This window comes from Conger conger, chromosome 3, assembly GCF_963514075.1.
Source record: "Conger conger chromosome 3, fConCon1.1, whole genome shotgun sequence".
Lineage (NCBI taxonomy): Eukaryota > Metazoa > Chordata > Actinopteri > Anguilliformes > Congridae > Conger > Conger conger.
Genome location: NC_083762.1, coordinates 71,727,917 through 71,745,276, shown reverse-complemented (window position 1 = coordinate 71,745,276; position 17,360 = coordinate 71,727,917). Strand labels below are relative to the sequence as shown.

General features: G+C 48.2%; 1 protein-coding gene across 1 annotated transcript in view; it reads right to left on the bottom strand.

Moving 5' to 3' along the window:
- The window catches only part of fgf11a (fibroblast growth factor 11a), a 59,892-nt gene that overhangs the window by 28,455 nt on the left and 14,077 nt on the right, over nucleotides 1-17,360 (bottom strand). Inside the window, exon 2 of the mRNA XM_061234733.1 lies at nucleotides 856-966. Within this exon, the coding sequence (XP_061090717.1) occupies nucleotides 856-966 (111 nt within the window). The remainder of the gene's footprint in view (nucleotides 1-855; nucleotides 967-17,360) is intronic.

Here is a 17,360-nt window from a genome sequence, read left to right as displayed (position 1 = left end):
CCAGCTCAACATGGTTTAGCTGATTCACCAGTTCATACCAGCTCCCAGCTTGACATGGTTTATCTGGTTGACCAGTTCAGACCAGCTCCCAGCTCAACATGGTTTGACCAGCTCAAGCTATGTTTTAAACCAACTGGTGTCTGGTTGACCAGCTACCATCTCAGACAAGCTACCAGCACTAGGTGCTTGACCAGCTCAAACCCAGATATACCAGCTTCATGACCAGCTTGGCCATGCTGGTTGACCAGCTCATACTCAGCTAGGTGAGCTCATGACCAGCTTGACCAGGTCAATTTTTAAAATGGTCAATCTGGCATATCTGGGTTTAATAGCAGGGCAGGCTCTGAGACAGAGACAAATGGAAAAACACAGAATCTCAGCTATAAGCCTCGACATTGAGTGCCACTTAGACAGGTTTACAAACAGAACTAACAGTCACAGTCTAACAGATTTACACACTCAGATAGAGAGACATCAGGGCACTGACACATAGACATACAGAAAAAACCCTGACATAGAGACAGCCAACAAACCAACAGAAACAGAGACTCACACAGACAGACGGACTGAGCGGCCACTCCTTCAGAGACAGACATTCAGACCTGCTTGCAGACACACACTCACAGCAACAGATATCACAGACACGTGCACATCTTTAGACAGACAGACAGACAGACATTCCCTCAGGAACAGATATACAGACCCATAACAGATGCACAGACACATGAGAATCCTCAGACAGACAGACAGACAGACATTCCCTCAGGAACAGACATGCAGACCGGTAACAGACACGTGAGCGTCCTCAGACAGACACAGACAGACACAGACAGACGGACGGACGGACGGACTTACGGAAGGAGCTGTTTTCGTCCTTGGTGCCGTCCAGGGTGCCGTCCGGCAGCATCTGCAGGTAGAAGCCGTGCCGGCAGTGAAGGCGAGTGACGATGCCCTTCAGCTGGGGCTCTGAGAGGAGAGAGCGCCACGTCAAACACAGGCCACAACCGCCCGCCTGCTGGAGTCACACACAGTACCCCCCTCCTCTCTCTGCCCGCCTGCTGGAGTCACACACAGTACCCCCCTCCTCTCTCTGCCTGCTTGCTGGAGTCACACACAGTACACCCCTCCTCTCTCTGCCCGCCTGCTGGAGTCACACACAGTACACCCCCCTCCTCTCTCTGCCCGCCTGCTGGAGTCACACACAGTACACCCCTCCTCTCTCTGCACGCCTGCTGGAGTCACACACAGTACCCCCCTCCTGCTGAAATCACACACAGTACCCCCCTCCTGCTGAAATCACACAGTACCCCCCTCCTCACTCCATACCTGCTAGTTACACACAGTATACCCCCTCACTCCATACCTGCTAGTTACACACAGTATACCCACTCACTCCATACCTGCTAGTTACACACAGTATACCCACTCACTCCATACCTGCTATTTACACACAGTACACCCCCTCACTCCATACCTGCTAGTTACACACAGTACACCCCCTCACTCCATACCTGCTAGTTATACACAGTACACCCCCTCACTCCATACCTGCTAGTTACACACAGTATACCCCCTCACTCCATACCTGCTAATTACACACAGTATACCCCCTCACTCCATACCTGCTAATTACACACAGTATACCCACTCACTCCATACCTGCTAGTTACACACAGTATACCCACTCACTCCATACCTGCTATTTACACACAGTATACCCCCTCACTCCATACCTGCTAATTACACACAGTACCCCCCTCCTCACTCCATACCTACTATTTACACACAGTACCCCCCTTCACTCACTCCATTGGACTGCATTTATATAGAACTTTTATCCAAAGTGCAATTTACACGCAAACTCACACTCACACGCCAACGGAGACTGTCTGCCAGGCAAGGCACCAATCAGCGATCATATATACAGAGGTCCAGGGGTCAGAAAGTAAAAGTCCTGCCGTGTGTTTCTTCGACCCGTGAACTCAGCCCAGCTGATTTCACCAATTACACTGGCAGATGAATTGTGCTAATTAGCAAATCCAGGTGATCTGAACAAAATACTGGGGAGCTATCACTTTCTGAACCAGGATTTTACACCTCTGCGTACGTACATTATATATATATACATACAACATGCACTATTACAGACCCCCACCACCTCCAGGCCCTAAACCTGCTGCTATATAGATAATGTAACTGCCCCTCCACGGCTCAATGGAGCAGGAAGGACCAACAGCACAGTGCGTCACAAAAACATAAAAACATTTTAAAAAAGGAAAACGGACGGCAGGTGATGGCAGGTGACGTGTATCATCGTAGGGCTTCCCGCTTTTATTTCCACAGAGGGAGAAGCAGAGAAAAGCCAAGCGGCCTGAGGCCGAATGCTCAATATACTACATCCCACTTCTGTCTGCACAGTTTACGTTCACAGTAAAAAGAAACGCCTGCCTGTATGAAAAAAAATTCAGCCGGCCCTCGCAGGCAGGCTGTCTGGGGCTGAAGCGCGCTGCATGTGTCCTCTCCTCTCAGCAGCGCCGTCCTCCCAATGAAGACACGAGGAGGGGTAAAAAAGGTGATTTCCGTCAGAGACGTGCAACCGACCTCGTTTACTCAGCGACTCTGAAGCGAAATGTAAAATAAACAGAGCCGGCAGAGCGCTTTAAAACGCCTCGGCGCGATGCAGCTTTAATGAGCGCAATCAAGTATGCATGAGTATTGGGTTTATTTGGACGTCTGCTGCCATAAAATACATCTTTGGTTTGTTGGCCTTTGAGCTTAAAACAAATATATGCCCCTGCACAGTGCAGCTCGGCGAGGAGGATTTACACAGTCCAGTGAAGAGGAAAAAGTCACTGATTCTGAGAAACTCGGCTTATCCGGCCAACAACCGCATACTATCCTCAGAACATTGTCACCTCCGCTATTTCCCTCTCCCACTCTCTCGGTTCATTTCTCAGCACTCATTTCTCATTTTATTTCATCAGGTAGAATTTCCCACCAGGGGCAGGGCACACACACACAATCACATGGATACACAATAGTCGCCTCACATACACATATACACATGTTCATACACATGCCTGCATAGCACTTTGTGTATTAAATCACACCCCAACATACACACACACACACACACACACCACATGCACACACACCCACACACGCATGGACACACATATACAAACATGCACACACACACACACACACACAAACAAACACACCACACATGAACAGACACACACCACACACGCATGTGTATGCACATACACATGCCCCTGGTCAAGGTTAAAGTGAATGTAAGATGTGGCTGTCTGCATGGTGCTGGGATGGCAGAGGTGGTTCTGTAGGAAGCCATCACCATACGGATGTAGTTATCGGGCCTGAATTACACTCGCTGTGTGAAACACTGCAGAACCTGGCTGACCCTCCCAAGGCCCAAACACCCAACCCTCCTATAGCCCAAACGAGTGCACACACCAATCGCACGCCCCCCAAACACACAACAAGGGTCAGAAGTTCAGGTGACAGGCACTATCCATGAATGTTCAGGATTTAGCACCCCTCAATGGTCACAGTGATGTTTGTCTGTCCTTCTCAATAAAAACACCAGTGTATATGGATGGGGGGTGACATCTTCATATGAATCCCTCAGTAATGTGCACCCATCACATGGTTTTGCAGTAGAGCACGTATCAGCTGAAGGATGGCTGATGGGTTCTCACCCTCCAATCAATCAACTGGGGGGCCCACCAAATTCTGACGAGGGGGACTCAATGCATTGCAGTGTTTTTCGGTGATTTCTTTCGCGTGTTTCGGGGGGAAGGACGGCTGGAAGACAGACCGTTAGAGCAGCATATCCCCTCAAACAGCTCTGAAACAGCGACTGCTGGTCTGAGAGCAGCTCACAGCCCCCACCCCGTCAGAGAGAGCAGCTCACAGCCCCCACCTCCGCCCAGTCAGAGAGCAGCTCACAGCCCCCACCCCGTCAGAGAGAGCAGCTCACAGCCCCCACCCCCGCCCAGTCAGAGAGAGCAGCTCACAGCCCCCACCTCCGCCCAGTCAGAGAGAGCAGCTCACAGCCCCCACCTCCACCCAGTCAGAGAGCAGCTCACAGCCCCCACCTCCGCCCCAGTCAGAGAGAGCAGCTCACATCCCCCACCCCCTCAGAGAGCAGCTCACAGCCCCCACCTCCGCCCAGTCAGAGAGAGCAGCTCACAGCCCCCACCTCCGCCCAGTCAGAGAGAGCAGCTCACAGCCCCCACCTCCACCCAGTCAGAGAGCAGCTCACAGCCCCCACCTCCGCCCCAGTCAGAGAGAGCAGCTCACATCCCCCACCCCCTCAGAGAGCAGCTCACAGCCCCCACCTCCGCCCCAGTCAGAGAGAGCAGCTCACAGCCCCCAGCCCCGCCCGACTCCGGGCTCTGCTGAACCCTTCTCTCCGGTTGGTGTCACATGGCCGGGACTCTCCCGGCTCCATGTTTGGCGGTTTGTCTTAAAGTCGGAGCTGAAGTGTGAAGTCCTGGCGGAGTGCGCACGCTTGAAGGGCGACCGTGCGGGGGGCGCGGGGGGAGTCAGCGCCCCGGCGTCCTCTGAAGCGATTGGTTAAAGTGTGACAGGAGTGCGGGGTGGTTACAGGGCTGAGTTAGAGAGCCTTGCGTCGGCTCGCACCGCGGCTCCCGCGCGGTGAGTTATGGAGGTTTGCGTCCTGCCAAATAACACCATACATCAGCCAATCAGCGGGGGATACCGAGCCATCGCTATTCTACCCCATTAGAGAAAGAGGGAGACGTAAATACAAAGTGTGTGTGTGTGTGTGTGTGTGTGTTAGTGTGTGCGTGTGTAAACGAGGGTGTGCATGTGCTGTGTGTGTGGTGTGTGTGTATGTGGGTGTGTGAGGGTGTGTGTGTGTGTGCGTGTGTTAGTGTGTGCGTGTGTAAACGAGGGTGTGCATGTGGTGTGTGTGTTTGGTGTGTGTGTGAGAGTGTGTGGGAGGGTGTGCATGTGCTGTGTGTGTGTGGTGTGTGTGTTTATGTGGGTGTGTGAGGGTGTGTGTGTGTGTGTGTGTGTTTGTGCGTGTGTGTTGGTGTGGGTGCGTGTGTGTGAGTGTGTCTATGTGTGTGTTTGTGCAGGGGGGGTGTTGGTGTTTAGACAGTGATGACATGGCTATTTCATTAGAAGAGATTCACGCTGGAAGTAAAAAACGAGGCTCTTCACACCAACCGTCGATAAGCTGCTCTTGCACGACGGTGCTTAACAAAACTCTGCCGGGGGAGGGGAAGGAGGAGGGGGGCCTGAACCATAACTGATATTTCACTCCCAATGAGAAAATAGAAAACCTAACCGCCTCTCTGTCTTCACTTGGGAGCGTACAGATTTGTCACGTTACTTCTAATATAGCCCCTGCCACTACACAGCACAGCATTCAGTATATACAAGTGCAGTAGAAGGAGCTCATAATGCTGCATGTTACTGCAGAACTGCATATAGGCCTACTGCTGCCCTGAAATTGCTACAACTGCTCATGCTGGTTTACTGTAGGCACACTATGTAATGTGCTCACCTGCATGTATGTACTGGCACCAATGCAACTGTATCTAATATTAATGCTACATTAACTATTACTGCGTCTATTGCACCACTAGATCGGCCCAATTACTGTAGCTACCTGTTGGTTTTCACATCAACTCAAATTTGTTCCACCTGATTCTACTAATTAGTGGCTCAATGAGATCCCTAGCCGTTCAATGAGGTGTGCTTTGCCACAGTTGGAGTGAAAACCAACAGGATAGATCTCCAGGAACAGGGTAGGCCAGCCTATGCACTCGATAATACTATTAGCACTACAGTCGATATTTCTGTTAATGCTGCATGTGCCTTTACTATAGGGACAATACACTAATCTGTATAACAACAGCTACAACTGCTGTAGTTAATGCTATTACCATGTCTGCCGCTATTATAAAACTGCAGAAGCTGCAGCTAAACGGCAGCTAAAGAGGCCAGTGTTAATGCTACTGCTAGTGTAGCTATTATAGAGATACAACGTTAACACACCTCAAGTAAAAAATGAAAAGAAAATAAATAGCCACCGCTACAGCCAACACTGCTTCCTGCTCATAATACCTTTGCCTATAGGACTAAATCTTCAGATGCACGCATTCCCAGTTAAAATTACCCCAAAATAAGCTCCTTACATTCTTAATGCTGCGTATGACCAAGACGAATGGAGAAAGTGGCGCGAGGAAATCATTCCCTAATGGCACCATCAATCATCTCGTTCTGAACACGGCCTTTTCCTCCCGCGCCGGTTTGTTCCTCTCCGACATCGCTCTTTTCCACACAATAATCCAACAAAACCTGTCCTCGCGTTATAACAGCGCTGAGCCTGCCTCTGTTTCTCCGAGCGGCTGAGGCAACGGCAAAACGAAGGACAGATTCACCTTTAGAGTTCCACCGGCAGCCTTAGTCCTTACAGCAGTCACACAATAATGTTCTTGAGTTGGCATTACGGCAACTAATGTAGTTGTTAGCATGAATTCATTGTGGACAAATACGGTACATTCATTAAGCATGACATTAACGTTTTATTGGCTAATGCATTTGTTAACAACTAGCTAACATATTTCTTAGATTATATTTATCCATTAGCAAAAAATATAAGTTAGCCATGAACAAATACACTAAATTACCTTTTCATTCCAATATGAACTGACAATAACTAATGTAGTTGTTAGCATTAATTAATCATAAATACATTCATTAAGCATGACATTTTACATTAGCGAACCATATAAGTTATAATTAGTTAACCAGTTGTTGACATGAATTAATGATTAATGTGCAAATACATTAACAGAGCTGTACAGACTAACTTCTCAGTAGTAGTTAACAACTACATTAGCTCATGCCAATTCATGGAACCTTATTGCAAAGTGTTACCCTTATAGCTTTTTTGATGCAAATCCTGTTTGAGTTCACAATGGGAGAATAAAAAAACGATTTCTTTGGTGCCCCGAGATATGTAATAGTTCTACATTTTTAATCATGTTTAAATCTTTGGCGTAACCTTGTGCTTGAAGCTAATCAACCTTGTGACAATGGAAAATCTACAGTTTATTGCCCATTTTAGAGCTGTTCTCTTTTTTGCCCAGAGACCATTAAGAAACAGTCTGGTCCCCAGTTAAAGTTTAAAGGGTTACAGTTTACACAAAAAAAGAGAAAGCGGATGGAGAGACAGAGGGAAAGAGGAAAGGACATGTGGCTGAGGGAGAGAGAGAGAGAAAGAGGGAGAGAGAGGAAGAGAGAGAGAGGAGATGAGCTGATGTGCAGAGAGGTCAAACAGAAAGAAACTCTTCTGGGTGAGACTTCATTTGAAGGCTTCTACATAAGAGCTATGTAACTCTTATTTAAGGGGAACTGTTCTTTCAGCTGGCAAATATTATTTTTTTGTTTTTGTTTTTGTCTTTTTTACCCCCCCATCGCATGAATGCGGCGATGCTTTGCGTCAGAGGACAGAAATGACTGGGGCTCAGGTAGCCTCTTGGACCACTGCGGCCGTTTGGAATCTCGACCCATTACAGATGTTAATTACGTTAACTATCACTTGGACAAAGCCTTAGAGTCTGGCAGCATGACAAGGCTTGACAGAGAGGGTGTGTGTGTATGTGGGAGGGGGGGGGGGGGGGAGGGGGAGAGAGAGGGATAGAGAGACAGCAGGAGAGAGAGAGGGATGGAGAGAGAGCGGGAGAGAGAGAGATCGATTTAGTCAGCCTTGGCATTGTAACATTGTCAAGTGTCAAAGCTGGCTGGCAGCAAACCAGTCTTCTTCTATTTTTTTTCCATTATAAAAGCCTGCAGCTTCTTTGTTTCATAAGGTTTCTGAAGGGGAGCGTTACGCCTCAGAGTGATCTATTCAAAGCTACAAAGAGACACAGTGTGCCCGTGATTTGCTCTTTGCCCAAGATACTTCATGTTTTAACCCCACAGCCTTGTAATCTCTGACCCTCTACAGTCCCCACAGTGCCCACAGCCCATCTACCACCAGATCTGCAAGCCACACTTTTCCCTCTTACTCCAGCCTGCACCCTCAGTGACAGACCCGGCCCATATCTCCCCACACAGACTCTGGCTCTGTCCGTTCTCCTGCTTTATCCCTCTCTGCTAACGCGCAAGGGCTCTCACCAGGGCTGTGCATTTGTGCTGCAGCGCTCCGGCCCAGCGGAACGGAAACCAGCTGTTTGGCTGCGACTGAGAGCGCTCGGGCAAGCAGGAGGCGATGGGCGCTTTCCCTCAGCTCTGCCTCTCTGAGCACTGCTGAACCCCACAGAGAGCACTGCAGCACGAGCAGCGCACACATACGCACGTACACACACACACACATACGCACGTACACACATACACATGCGCACGTACACACACACACACATACGCACGTACACACACACACACATACGCACGTACACACACACACACATACGCACATACACACACACACATACGCACGCACGTACACACACACATACGCACATACACACACACACATATGCACGTACACACACACACATACACACACACACATACGCACATACACACACACACATACACACGTACACACACACACATACGCACACACACACACATACGCACGTACACACACACACACACACATACACGTACACACACATACACACACACATACACACATTTGCACATACACCCACATACACAAAGACACGCATGCACACACACATGCACATATGCACATACACACATGCACACACAAATATACACACACACACAGAGAACACATGCTCGTTCACACACATACGCAAGCACAGACACACAAGTGCAAAAGGCTGTTAGCTTCCATGTCCATCCCAGCTTTGAACACTTTAGTAACTGGCTGCCCTTCAGCCTGTCAGCATTACACAGATTGACTGAACCAGATCTGCCAGACCCTCAGTACCATCATACTTCTGTTTGCTAAGGCTGCCATCGCACAGATATCATTACCGTCTAAGTGTTGCCAGTATAAACACATCTTTCTAAACTGAATTCATTCAGGAGCCACACCACACGATCCAGCTAATTTTGGCTTTAGATTCCCAAAACAAGGTCTCGCTCGTGTCCTCTAAATTAAGCCACACACCCACGTTCGTGTACAAGGGTTGGGATTCATCCATTACAGTTTATAATTACAGGACTTAGCAGACAATTTCAGCTAAAGCATGCGATGTACTTAAAAAGGTGCCTTTAATATGGTGGGCCCACCACTACTAGAACAAGAGATATGGTAAAGCTGGAATGAAATCAGGTGTATGCCATAAAGACCTGTAAAATAGTGTGAGAGAAGAGTTCTCTTTTTAAAATAAAACACTCGTTGAGCTGTAGTCTGAGAAAGGTAGTTTTTCGGGCCAGCGAATCAGTCTTCCTGACGGGGTGGGGTGGGTCGTTCCATCATCCGGGGAGGGCGGGTGGAGAGCAGCCAGAGCTGGAGGAGCTGGAGGCTAGGCGCCCGAGGAGGAGGAGCAGCCAGCTGGCTGGAGGAGGCGCCTGGGGAGGTCTCTGGAGGAGGCTGGGCCTCCTAAAGTTTGGGCTCGAAAATCTCCCAGCGCCTCCAGGGCACCCTTCAGCCAGAACGGGGCGGGCAGGAAGCGAGGGTGAGGCCACAGACATTTAGATTATTTATTCTTATTTCATTTTTCTAACTTTCTTTCCTATTTTTCATTATTTATCTATCCAAATCTGCAATTTGTCATTTATCTTCGTGTGTTGGTTATTGACTTGTAAAATTCAACACTTTAGAGCACAAGATTGTATAGGTAAAACTTACCCCAGGAAGTGCATTCTGTGTTTATGTGTATGTCTGTATGCCTGCGATCACTCGTGCAATTTGAGGTGTGAATTAGTGTTGTTATTCACGACTTGCTGTGATGTAAGCACACCATAGACACAGCAGAGAAGAGGAAAGCCACTGACACAGAGAATACTGAGCAGTCATGCAATGGGAAAACAAGGCAACCCTGCATTCGGTGAAATAAGGATACCATCTGCTTATCGTTATGTGGAGCTGGACATAACACGCAAATGCTTCTCCAAACAGAAGGCAAACAAACAAATAATTGATGGCTATAGCCACTGGCGGCCAGTACGGCATCTATCAATGTGCCTCCACCAATATGGTGCTCAGGCTGCAATGAAAGAATTGCGTATTGGTGGAAAAAGATGTGGCAAATCTGCTACAGCGCCCCACCAGTGCTACATGGAAATAAACAGATGGGGCATGTTTTTCGCCTCTTAGTATTACCGGGGTCGGGGCTGCTGTGTGCTTGTGTATCGAGATTCGCCAGAGTCCGAAGTGGGATTTGAACCCCTTGCCTCTCACTCGTTCCGAAGATTTCTTAGACAAACGTGTTACAAACCCAGACAAGGGCAACGATGTTCTTTTGAATGCGAGGGCTATGTCATCGGCGAGCGTTGTCGCGGTAACCTGCTACTAGCCCCCGCTGCACTTACCGGAGCACTGGCCGAACTAACCTGGCAGCCCTGGTGCGGATCTGTTTACATCACCAGTGTCTGAGGTTGAGGGCTGTAACAGAGCAAAGGCCAGAGAAACTAGAGAGACGGAGCCCGCAGCCTGTTGACTTGGCTCTGATAGCAGGCAGCGTCGCATCCAACCCGGCTACCTGATGTGGGATGAAAGAATCTCAGAGTCTGTGTTTCTGACAACAGGTCACCAGACAACTTCCCCCAATGACCATCCGCTCCTGCTGTGACAGTGCTGAGGCTGCAAATCCAGCGCTCTCTCAGCCTCGCTCTCTCTCTCCCTCTCCCTCTGTCTCTCTCACCCTCGCTCTCTCTCCCTCTCTCTCTCTCACCCTCGCTCTCTCTCTCCCTCTCCCTCTCTCTCTCTCACCCTCGCTCTCTCTCTCCCTCTCCCTCTCTCTCACCCTCGCTCTCTCTCTCCCTCTTTCTTTCCCTCTCTCTACCTCCTCCAATCTCTCTCCCTCTCTCCCCCTGTTGCTCTCTCTCTCCCTCCCTCTCTCTCTCTCCCATTGCTCTCTCTCCCTCTTTCTCTCCCTCCTTCTCTCTCTCCCTCTCTCTCTCCCCCTGTCACTCTCTCTCTCCCTCTCCATCTTTCTCTCTCTCCTTCTCTCTCCCTGTCACTCTTTCTCTCCCTCTCCCTCTCTCTCTCTCTCTCTCTCTCTCCCTGTCGCTCTCCCTTTCTCTCCCTCCTTCTCTCTCTCTCACCCTGTCACTCTTTCCCTCTCTCTCTCTCCCTCTCTCTCCCCTATCGCTCTCTCTCCCTCTCTCTTTCTTCCTCTCTCTCTGTCCCCCTCTCTCCCTCTCCCCCTCTCTCTCTCCCTCTCTCTCCCTCCCTCCCTCTCTCTCTCCCTCTCTCCCTCCTTTGGCAGAAGCCGCAGCAGTGGGTGATGGACTCCAATGCTAATAAGGGCCTCCTGTGTGCATCTCTCTTTCTTTCTGGAAACCAAGGGGAGGAAAACCCAATCTGCTCATCGTCAGGGGCGATGAAACCAAACAAACAAAAAACCAAAGTTTTTATTATGTTTCTGTTCCTTCTCCGGTCTCTGTGTGCATGCCCATGTGTACACGAGCGGGTTCTACAAAAGGGCTAACATTCAAAGGGAAGGGATGTGAAGACCGCTGAAATTGTTCCATTACACAGGGTTTATGGGATTTCACCACTGCTGTTTCACGCACAAATTAAGCGATGTACAAACTGCAGTACATTGCATTATACGCAACCGGTTCATCCTCCTTAAACAGTCATAACTGCCAACCCACCAAGGCTGAAAAAGATTCAAAGAGAGAGCCAAAATGAATCTGCTACACACAGTTAAAATATTGCCAAATATTGCATTACAAAAACTGCAATGTAAAAAAAAGAAGAAAGAAATCGCAACAAACATTGCAAGATCGTTCTTCTACCCGTACCTAAACTGTGTGCTGAGCCCATTTCTCTCCCAGAGAAAGCCTTTCTGCAAAGCTGCAGATTTTGTGAGATGGTGCTAATTGGAGTTTGTGCGACAGCCAGACGGCAAGGGGTGGCGGTGATGTCACAATCAAACACGTCTGCTTCCGCTCGGCATCGCCCCGGCGACGGGACACACCTGGGGTTCCGTGACACCCTCAGACAGCTGAGTCTGTGCGCTCACCGAAATGGGAGAGCGGCTAGGCGCCTCTACCGGTCGACTTACGCTCCTCATACCCCCCCCCCCCCCCACACACACACACACCCCCTCACCCCACCTCCATCTCTCCCCAGAATCTACAATCTAATCACCCATTTTTCAGCACGGGCTCTCCGCGTAATCTCATGCATCGATACTCTTTAATTAATCTCATTTCCCGTCGTTTCCTGTTTTTCATTTCACCTGTGCCACCTGCAGTATGTTCCGTACATAATTAAAAACTCGAAATAATCATTTTCGCGTGGGCCCCCTATTTCCCACAGGGTTGTTACAAATAAGCCCAATCAAAACGCTCTCTGCGAACACGAACAGGAAAGTAACGGGCATGTCACTAAAAGCTGAATCTGACCCTTTCCACAGCCGTGGCAGTGAAATCACATGGACCTCCAGCTCTCTGTTCAGAACGAACCAAACGAGGAAAGGAGGGAGAATTGGCCATTATAGCAGCGGTGTCCTCGTTCGATAATTCTGTCTCTCAGTTGCTTTTTCTCAATAAGGCACAACAACACAATTACAACGGGCACTTTACTGTTCCAAAAGGACATTCCTAATTTCACAGCATGACCACGGTCAGATTATAGGGATCCCTGTTGCCTCCTCTCCCTTTCTTTCTTTCTTTCTCTCTCTCTCGCACTCTTTTTCTAATCATCCCATAAGACGTGAAGTCGTCGCTATCCGTCTCAGCCGTTTGTGCCACAGGGAAAGCTCAAAGAAGGGGTTGCCTCATCGATGCCAAATGCCAAAGAAGAGTGGAATCCAGAAAATGCAATGGAGACGGGGATTAGGAAGCGGAATCCCCCTCAAAGCAAAATGCAGATCGTCTGGCAACCAAAAGAATGAGCAGAGCTCTGCGCTCATAACAACAATAGCGCTGCTGGAAAATTCTAGTTTTCTGTAACACAACTGAAACACGACTACAGACGCCCTGCATCTCCTGGCTGGACGGGGGGACTCAGACAATTTGTCACCCACTCCCTGATACCCACAAGCGGGCAGAAATCCCCCGCAAATCAGCAATTTGCTCCACAGGTGGAAGTGAAGTTTGCAAGAAATTTGCATTGTCCCACCAAAAAACTGAGGAATTGTGGGGGAACTACCCTGGTCACATGTGCAGAAGGACACCCCCCCCCCCCCTTCCAGTAAGTCCCCCAGAAATCATTTTCTGCAAGAGCGGGACGTGTACGACTGATTGGCGGTTAGAACAGAAAGAGGGTTTCCAGGCGAGGCGCGGGGACCTGCTTCGTCTGCTCTCCGTCACCGGGGGAGAACCCAAACGGGGAGAGCAGCAGCGCGTTCTCACCGCGGCTCAGATCAGCAGTCATGAGGGTTAAACGCACGGACCACAATCCTCCTCTCAGCAGGCCGCTCCGGCCCTGACCTTTACTCACCAAACAGATGTGGGAGGAAGGCTCAGAAGAAATATTTGAACAGAGAAGCAAATGGCATTTATATTTCGGCATTAATACGCCAGTGGCTTTGGACCCAAGACCGTTCAAAAACAGCAAAAGTTCACGGTGAACTATGTTTGCAGCAAACACGTTACTGTTGAATGATTTTACATTCCATTTAGTTTGTCACCAATGCCTTTTTTAATACAAATGGATGCTACTTAGGGCTAACAATGTCAGCTTTCTGACTCATTCCTTAGCTGTGATCTATTTTTAAAGGTAAGAACAAATATTACATTAAAGTGTATTACAGCAGCCTAATAATTGTCAACTTTTGGTCTCTGTGTTTTCTCCATTAGCAGCCATTTTTGTTCACCTTTTCAAGCCGTTAGCTAATGCCAGCTAACTTTCGTTAGAAAAAAGAAGAATAGAAATAGATAGGAATATGTTGCCGAACGTTAGCTGACGTTGAACACGTGTCTAGTTTTTACCCCTCCCCTCCAATCAGGGGCTGATTTAAACCCGACGCACCAGGTGAGTGTGATCTCTGGCCAATCAGTGACAGTATTGGACTGTGGACTAACAGGCAGAAGATAAAAGACATTTTACCTCGAGGGCCTGATTTCAGGGTCCCTGCCCTAGACCCTGGAAGGTTTAAGCCTTTGAAACACGTTTCTGTTTGTGACTACTGATAAAGTGATATTAATGAAACTTAACGGATCTCCCTCCATTTGCCACATGGAAGCCAGAGTCCTTGAAATTATGAAAGTCTTCTTAGCTCCCATAATAGTGTTGCCTGTCACCTGTTTGTAAAGACGGGTAAGAACGGTCATTTAGTAGTCGGAAGGTTGCCATTTTGATTTTGATCCCTGAATGTGTCAAAGTGTCCCTGAGCGAGACACCTAACACCTCATGGCATGGTAACACCCCTGCATGGTAACCAATACCATTGGTGTGTGAGTGTTGGCAAATGGGGCATCAATTGTAAAGCGCTTTGGATAAAAGCGCTATATAAATGCAGTCCATTTACCATGTAATCGACTTCGGAGTTCCACTTCTCCTGCAGGCATCCAAACTTATAAACCTCACCTATAGACCTGCACTCCTTTGTGCCCTGGCTTTATTCATTTTATTATTTTCTCACTTCACATTTCGGTGGAAGGAGCAGCTTCCATAAGCCTGCACGGCTACGTCGCGTTTGTTTGTTCTAATAAAACACTAGCTGGCTTTCCGGTTGAAAAGCTAATGGCAGCGCTAAGGCAGACGCGGTGCCAGTCCTCACACTCCGGTATGTGTTCACCGCTATGCAGCGGTTTGGTACAAATTGAAAATGCCTCTAGGCAGCGGTGTTATTATTGTCCCTTCACTAATGTCATTCAGTCACAAAGGAAGCGTTTCTGTAATCAGTCTGTGAGCTAGACGTTTTCACAAAAGCCTCCGTTTAATTCGGAAACGGCACGCTGCGCGCGAACGTGAAGCTGTGGGGAGTTGGGAGCGACATTTGGGCTTGCGCGTTTGATAAATGAGGCAGCGGGAAAGGAACGCGTTCCTCCTCCACCTTGAACAGGGTTTCTTCGCGAGGGAAGGGGCCTCTACCTTTCGTACGCTCTTGCGGAGAGCTGGCTGCATTAATCTTCAACGTGAACTTCTGCCGCTGAATCACAACCGCGCTGTGCCCTCTGTCCTTTCGAACGAAATCACTCCAGTGCTTCGCCTTTTCCAGCTATTTTTTGCTGTCATCGCATCATCTGCTAAAAATTCATTCTGTTAAATGTGTTGACCAGCTATCTGCTTTGCTATACATTGTATAATATTAGCGAATTATTTAAGAATAGCTAGTTACAACTAGCATAACATAGCAGGTGCAGCCTTAAAGGTACAGTGAACATACATTTTCTTATTCTTTGAGAAACAAAACTTCCCTGAAAGTACAATAATGTTCGATTTGGGTATAAATAAGTAGACTACTGAACACCAGTGACAAGTGTTTGTTCCTATTTTGGTACCTTTTACTAACTTTAAACCTTAGTACAGTATGTTGGCGTTTTGGCAGGGCTTGGCTATTTTAATAGGATGAACCACTTCATACTGTAGATATAAACATGTTTTAGATGCGGAAAATAACTCAACTTGGTGCAGTTATCAGCCAGTTCAACCCCCAAAGGCAATAACATTAAAATATATGTGCTTTTTTTCTCTCTCACAACACCACAGCCTATTTCGGTGCATATACATATCCACGTGTGTTTGTGTGTGTGTGTGTGTGTGTGTATTTGTGTGTGTGTGTGAAGAGACACCTGGAAAATGAAGACGATTTGGGAGAAAGAGTGACTAATTTAGACTGAGCTTGTGCTGACTCACCCTTTATGACTGGCACAATTTAAATTTTAAAACATTACCCACAATCCTTTTTTTTTTTTTTTTACTGCTGCACATTAACTGAAATGCTCCCAGGTAATTGCCCTGCTTAAGATCACAGGAGCAGCAGACCAGCCAGGAATCGAGCATAAATATTCTCATGTTATGAGACCTTGTGCGTCTCAAGAGCAAACCCAATGACAGTATCCACCTTTTCACCAAGGCCAGTGACGTCATCAGATTGCCCCTGGAGTACTTCAATTCAACAACAATGGCCGAGCTTCCATTATTTAATATGCAAAAAAATCAATGCTACCTGCAATGATAAGACACCACCCCATCCCTCTATTCTATTCTAATATGTGTGTCTGTTTATGTCCTAAGTGATTTCGTGAAAGACAGAGGCTGATTATTAAGCAAATTCAGGATGGATGCGATGAGATAGCAGTCGCCATCATTGTCCTGAAAGTTTTTTCTTTTAGATAAGGGTCTTCCCTTGGTAAACCATGCCCTTTAGGACAAAGAGAGATAATTGGTCAGAAACTTAGAAGGACAGTGACGGAGAGCCTGAATGGGATTTCTCCCGGTGTGACACACGGTCAGACAGCTCTGCTGATAGTTTGGGGGTGATCTGACGGAGGCACTGCCGCTCTGTCGAGGAGGACCAGCCGAATGAAACACAGCTGGTCACACTCGCACGGGCACGTTCTGAATCTGACCGCGTTTGACATTTCAACAGGTTCACTGCTTCTCCTGGTTCACTGCTTCCCCTGGTAACTAAACCCACTTTCCAAATGTTAGCCTCCCGCTGCCTGCAGGGGTATAGGGCACTCAAAGGGTTTTTTTTTCAAATGAATTCAGTGGCAAACAGGTGTTATTTTACAATTATCTGCAACCGCAACTGTGTGCAACTTCACGCACAAACGCCACTGCCAATTCAGGAGAGTGTAGACAACCACGGTTGCCCTACAAAACAAGTTGCTTCTCTTCACACTGCTGCACTGCAGCCGAGAGCTCACAGAGTGGAGTCAGAGGAGGACCTTTCACGTGCGGCTTTGACAAGCAGTCCACAGGCGCCTGATCAACCAGTGGGGGAAATGCGGAGCCCTAACCGACTGAAACCCTCCCACACCTAATCGCCAATTATGCTTCAACCTGTGGTGCCATCAGCCACATTTGGCACTGGCATGGTCCAGATTCGACCCAAGACTGTGCCCTGGTGCCCCCAAAACAAATACGAGGGGGCACAAATACAAACCACAGAGATATGGATGGTTTATGTCCACAATGCAAATCATTTCCCCTATTTCCTTATTAAGAGTGACAGTATTCAACAACATATGGTGCTTAATGGCGGTGTGGTAAATCTATCAGGACAGCCATGATACCTGAGAAATTATCC